At 67.3% G+C, this 6,323-nt stretch overlaps 1 protein-coding gene across 1 annotated transcript in view; it reads left to right on the top strand.

Moving 5' to 3' along the window:
- Positions 1-230: 230 nt before the first annotated feature.
- Positions 231-6,323, top strand: part of PLEKHG5 (pleckstrin homology domain containing, family G (with RhoGef domain) member 5) — a 27,416-nt gene continuing 21,323 nt past the window's right edge. The window contains exon 1 of the mRNA XM_012722056.1: positions 231-500. Coding sequence (XP_012577510.1) covers positions 368-500 — 133 coding nt within the window. The 5' untranslated portion in view covers positions 231-367. The remainder of the gene's footprint in view (positions 501-6,323) is intronic.

The following is a 6,323-nucleotide window of genomic DNA, read 5'->3' as shown; positions in this document are numbered from 1 at the left end:
TGAAAACTTATCTTAGCAAAGAGCCCACGGAACAATCGCACTCTTTTCCAGCCCCTGCGTCCCCAGACGGCCGGCCTGTGCTCTCGGTGGGGGCTCCCCGGGGCCGGGAAGTCGAAATTTGTAAAATGTCTGTAGGAGGGGAAGAAAGACGCTTTGTGTGGGGCCGGCCCGGCCATTGGCCGCTCCGAGGCCCCCGGCTGCTCCCAGAATGCTCCCCTCCCTGGGAGGGCCACGCTTGCTGGCCCCAGGGTCCCCGCCGCCCCTCTGCAGGCCCTGTGCCCACCGTGACCGGGCCTCGGGGGCCCAGGTCCCCGGGGCCACCAGCTTCTGCGGGCGCCGGCCGGCAGGGAGGCGCCCAGGCCTCAGCATGTTTCTCTACTGGAAGAAGCGGGGTGCCTACGAGCTGGAGGCCCTGCCCAGGGCGCTGGCCGAGCTGGAGCTGGGGGTTGCGGAGCGCTTTTCCTGGAGCTCCACCCTGGACATCATCGAGGACCTCGGGGGTAGGTGCCGGCCCGCTGGGCCAAGGGGGCCGCTGGGAGGCTCCACGGACACCTGGTCTACCTGGCGCTTCCTCCGGCCAGAGCCAGTGGCCGCTCGCACGCACACGCTCCCTGGTCACTTACTGACTTGGGGGCCAGAGCCCTCGCAGAGGCCTCTGTGGGGGGAGGAAGGGGCCTGGTTTGAGGGCCAGGGGCCCAGGAGCAGCGGGGCCAAGGAGCCGTCCTCCCGGGGATGCGCCTGACCGCCGTGGGGCCGGCGGCTGGGCTCGGTGCCGGGCAGCAAGGGCTGGGGGCTTCAGGCCAGACTGCCCTGTCCACCCAGCCCAGCTCTGATCCTGACACTCTGAGGCCTTGGGGTGTCCAGGGCCCCAGGATGTGTGTCCTTTCTGTGCCCCACGGAGATAAGCAGAGCAGAGGCTTGGAGCCCAGAGCGGCAGGTGGGGTGTGGGGGTGCTGAGGCCTGTGTCTGGATGCCCCCGGCGAGCTCCAGACAGGCAATGCCGGGAGAGTGGCTGTGTCGTGGCTGGAGGCAGCAGAGCGGGTGGGGGGGGCGACCTGTTCACACCACAAGGCTCCGGGCTGGCTTACCGCCGTGATTTTATCAGCTCAAGCGTCTGGGTCGGGCCGGTGCCTCCGGTTCCTGCGGGGCCTTGGGGCCGGGACAGAAGGCTGGCCTGCAGGAGCCAGGAGCACGGGCCTCGAGGGGTCCTGCCCTCCGTCCCCCCTCAGACCCCAGGCTCTGGGCTGCCCAGCCCCCCCACCACCCCACCATTCCAGCCTGGCAGACAGAGGCCCTTCCCTGAGGGACGGACAGCCACAGGCAGCCTGGCCCGCAGGGTCCTGGGCCACAGATGTCGCTCCCGGGGGGTGGGGGGGGTGCAGTGACAGCTGTCCTGTGCCCGACGGCCTCTCCCTGCTGCCCACCTCCGCAGCGGACATGCCAATGGGGTGGGGCGATGCAGCTTCGTGGTGGGGGCATTGTCTGGCTTCATCTGGGCATTGTCTTCGAGCCGGAAGGAGGGCTGGGGGCTGGTGTCTGGGGGGCTGGGGGGGGTCTGTCTGGCAGGTTCCTGTCCACTGAGGCAGATTCGCTGGCCGAGCAACAGGCAGTGCCAGAGCCGCGAGGAGCCACTGAGCCGGTCCCCGCCAGAGGCCAGGGGAGCCCCCGGGCCTGCAAGGTGCCTGCTTCCAGTTCAGGCCCGCAGCTGACCTTTCCTGGGGGCTGACCCCGCCCCCTGGCCCTGGTGAGGCCTGGTACCTTCATGCCCCTTTGAACCAGGGCTGAGTCCTGGGTTGCCCTTTGCACTGGAAGAGCAGGTCCCAGATACATGGACACCCCAGACCCACGCTCACCCACCAGCCCCCGAGCCCGCTCCACCCCCGCAGACTGAAAGGTCCCGCTCCGGGGCTTGGGCGATGGCGCAGGCACAGGTCTCAGGGTGAGCCAGCGGGCGCAGGGGCGAGTGGGCACACAGCTGTCCTTGGGCTCTGTCCTCTGCACCCGGCGGCCCCTGGCTTGAGCCCATGTGGGTGGGCGGGGAGCCTCGGAGACACAGCCTCATCGTGGGGCCGGGCTTTTGTGCGGTGGGAGGGTGCCATGATCTCAGACCCTCTCTGCAGCCCCGTGCCTTTCTCCCTCAGCCACTGTCAGTCCCCTTGGGGCCCTGGGAGGAAGCCCGAGCTGGCCAAAAGGGCAGGTGCCCATGGCAGCCTCGGCCAGAGGAAGTGGCCGGCTGGCTGGCTCGAGGCCTGGGTGCAGGAACTGTGTGGCCAGTTTTTAAAGCCCAGGAAGGGATTCAGAATGTGACTTCCTCCTCGCCTCTGACCCTGAAGGCTGTGGCTGGCAGGGCAGCAGCTGGGGTCACCAGGCCCCAGAGGATCGTGGCGCTGGGCTGCAGGCAGGTGGGTGTCGGAGGCCGTTGTCCGAGGTCCTGGCTCTTCCGAGACGCCCTGGTGCTTCGGAGAGGCCACGTTTCTTCCCGGCCAGGTGTCTCCCCGGGAGGCTGGCAGCCACCCCCCAGGATGCGTCTTTGGGCAGCCCTGGCGGAGGGGCCAGCCTTGCCCAAGCCTGGACGAGCTCCTGGCGGACTGGGCTTGTGCGTGGGAAGGGGTATTCAAGGCCGCAGCTGCTTCCTGGGAGGGGCACCTCGGGGGCGCGCGGGAGTCCGGGGGTTGGGAGGTGGTGGGCAGGGAGGCTCTGACTTCTCTGGGCAGAAGTGGCCACAGAGCAGGGGCTCCCTGGTCAGGGGCTCCCCGAAAGAGTGAGAGCTGGGTGGCTTCTTCCACATTTGAGTCAACCTGGGCCCGTTGTGCTGGTGGGGGGCCCAGCGGACAGCGGCCCAGCACCTGTTGGCCCCGGCACCGCGTGGGCATGAGGCAGTGTGGCCAAGGGCGAGGCGCGGGCACTGGCCTCCCTGCTCCGCAGCTCCGACCCACAGCCCCAGCTTTGGCCCTAGAGTGGCCACAACGGCTGCCTGAGGGCTCCGCCACTTCAGCTCCTCAGCAGCTACCTCGAAGAGCAGAACAGTCTGCACAAGCAAGGGGGCGTGATTTTCTTTTTAGGATTTTTATTTACTGTGCCTACAGAACTGGGGTACAGGCCAGAGGTGCAGGGGCGGCGAGAGGACTCCCCAGAGACAGCGTGGGGAGCAGGACAGGCAGATGGACAAAGCACACTGCGGAGGAGCAGCGGGGAGGAGCAGCGGGGAGACGGGAGAGGGCTGCCACGCCCTGGGGGTCCCTCCCAGGCCGGGGATTGAACTCAGGCCACAGAGGCTGCGGTAGCTTCACACTGCTGCGCTTTAACCCCTGCGCCACCAGGGCGGGCCAGAGACTAACTGACAGCGCCTCTTACTCAACGCCAGCATATTCCAAGCGTTACAAGCCCAACAGGGATGAGCAAAAGCGATCAGTGAGGTTCTGGCAGTCTCCAGAAGTTTACAGGTAGGCGACGCTGTGGCCTGGCCACACTTGGGCTCTGCAGCTGCCAGGGCTGCCCCCAGGATCAGGGGTGCTGCAGAGGGCTAGGGGCGGTGGGGGGGCGGGCTGAGAGCACGCTGGGAGCACACCAGGCCCGGCAGGCAGAGGCAGGCAGAGCCGAGGTGGCTGGCAGAAGCCATCCGGAGGGGAAGAGGGGTCAGAAGTGACAGGTCACCCCAAAGGTGAGCCCCTCCCGAGTCAGGAGCGTCAAGGAGAGAGATTCACCTGGACTGACACTGAGATAGGGAAGTCTCTGGAAGAAGAGCGGCTGGATGTCAGGGCAGCGGTGGGCAGGGCGTGGCAAGAGGGCCAGAGGCCGGCCGAGGGCTGGCGCTCGGCTCCCTGCAGGGGGCGGTGCTGAGTCGCCGAGCGGCAGCTGTGTGAGGCCGCAGGGAGTAGTGGGGCCTGGGCAGACCTGGGGCAGACAGGGCCGGGCCCCTCCGGTCTGTCAGAGGACTCAGAAATCTGGATTTTATGTGAAATCTGGCTTTTCAAAATTGGCAACTAACTCAAATTCTTGGGGGCAGCGGACTTGGCCAAACCAAGCCAGTCTGCCGCCGGCGTCTGCCCAGGCGCCCGTCAGGCAGCCTTGTGCGAAATGGTTCCGGGAGGAACAGTCCGCAGTCCGCAGCCGTCTAAGACGGGGCCGCGCTGGCGCGAGGCTGTGCTGGGCCCTGGCGTTCCCAGGACCGGGGCGTCAGAGGCGCGGGGCGCAGTGGGCTGCTCAGACCCATGGAGAGGCCGGGCGCCCCGCCGGGGTGAGGGGCACGCCCAGGGCTCTGGTCCGCCTGGGCCTGGGGGAGGCCGACCTGTCTCAGGCACAGGAGGCGGGTCCCCCGCGGCCCCTCCGCAGGGCCAGACTCACCTCTTGCCCTCTGTGCCAAGGCCCTCTCCTCTGACAGGCTGCTCTGCGCTCCTCTTGTTTTGCTCCCCAACAATCATGGGGTCCTCTACCTACTCACACTAGCCTACCAAGTCAGGGCTTCATGGCCCAAAAGGCTCAGGAGAGAGAATCGACCCGTCTGGCTGTGCCCGACACCCCCGACGCCCCATCAGCCATGGGGGTGACATCCCTTGGGATGTGAGTCGCGTAGCCTGCAGGGGCTGGGGCTGGGGTACCTGCCCCAAGACCCACGCACCACCCCAGCACGCGGAGGCCCCTTGTTCCCTCCCTGCGTCTCCGTTTCCTGCGTAAAAGCACCCCAGGGGCGGCACTTAGAGCAGAGCAGAGAGAAGGCCCCAGGGCAGCTATAGCTAGCGCTGGGGTCTACACTGGGGTCTACACTGGGCGCTGAAAGCTCCCCAGCGGCCAGGGAGCTCGGCCCGGCAGGCCCTGGAGCCTGGAAGACCCAGGCAGTCCCAGAACCTTCAGCTCAGCAGGCCCAGGATGGCGCGGGGAGGCCGCTGGGGGTGGGCGCCTTCTGCCACCAGACCGCGTGGCCCAGGACATGGGGGGAGCAGCCTTGTGTAGCAGAACTGGGCCCAGTGGTCCGGGCGAGGAGTGGGAGCCCAGCCCGGGGCCCAGAGCTGGGGAGTTCAGGCCCAGGGCCCCGGCAGGGGGAACTCCCCAGGCTGACTCAGGCCTCTGGGTGTCCTGGCGGCCCGTGGCAGGGTGGGCCCTGCAGCTGTGGGAGAAGAGCCTCCTCCCTCCTCACCTTCCGGTCAGCTGCCTCTGGCAGGCACCTCCAGGACTGCTGACCCCTGCGGCAACTGTCCTCACAGGGCGGTCGGTCTTCCACTTCCCCAGGGAGAGTAGCCATGTGGTGGACAGAGCAGGCAGGCAGGTGGGCCTGAGGTCCAGGCTGGATCACCTCTTGGAGCCCCATGTCCATGGGGAGCAGAGGAGACCCAGGGCACGGGCACTGAGCCCATGGCGCTGCAGCTCGACCCGCGAACCTCTCCCTACTGCAGCCCTGCCCACAGGGCCCAAGGGAAAGCGCCCCGAGACTTGCCGAGTCATCTATGGGTCCCCTTTCTAGGGCCTGCAGGGGACTCTCCAGCGTTTGCTGGATGAATCCAGAGAGGCTGGGAGACCTGGGAACCCCCACAGCGGCCATCCCTGAGCACTGAGCTGGGTTCTGCTCACTGGGAGTCCCCTGGGCTGGCCGCATGGGGATGCGTCTGGGAAGGCTGGCCCCAGGTCCAGCTGAGGCCTCGGCCCAGAGCGAGTGCAGGAAGCCTTTGGAGAGAGACTCAGCCCCCCTGAGAGGGGGCTAGGTCCGAGCAGGGGATCCCTGTGTCGCCTTGGTGCCCTCAGGTTCCTGTGATGCAAAGCATTTAGTCACCACTCAAGCGTGGCCAAGCGCAAGTCCAGGAGAGTGGAAGCCTGCAAGTCTGGACTGGGGTCCCTTTGGGGTGTCTTAGGGGTCCCTTTGGGGGCAGTGGCATGCGTGTGCAGGTGAGGCCCCTTCTGGGTCCTGGCCGCCCTGAAGCTATGTTCGTGGACACGGGCCGTGCGGCTCTTGCACACCTGGCTGAATTTCCCCAAGTCTGAAAAAACGCTCACGCCCCGCAGAGGATAATCAAACCACGGGAGTCCCTGGGCCCACTCCCCCCACACCCCATAACCTCGGGCACAGCGTTTCTAGGCCGGAGAGGGCCTGCAGGGGCTGGGAGATGGGGCGCAGGGCGCTGCCCCCCGACCCCGCGAACCCCCTCCCACACCGGGCGCCAGGACACTCTGGGGGTGCCTGGGGACCCGCGGGAAGAGCGAAGTTGACCAGACGCGCTCAGCGCCGCTTTCCGAGACTGAGAACATGTCTCCCGACCACATCAAAAAGGAGGTGTCGCCCTTCATTTGAGGGGGCTGGGAGGCCGAGGGAGTCGCGGGGGCGGGAGGACGCG

The sequence above is a fragment of the Condylura cristata genome, unplaced genomic scaffold (genome assembly GCF_000260355.1).
Source record: "Condylura cristata isolate star-nosed mole 26May11 unplaced genomic scaffold, ConCri1.0 scaffold00008, whole genome shotgun sequence".
NCBI classification, from domain to species: Eukaryota; Metazoa; Chordata; class Mammalia; order Eulipotyphla; family Talpidae; genus Condylura; species Condylura cristata.
Note: the sequence above shows the minus strand (reverse complement) of the source record. Positions and strands in the feature narration are given on the sequence as shown.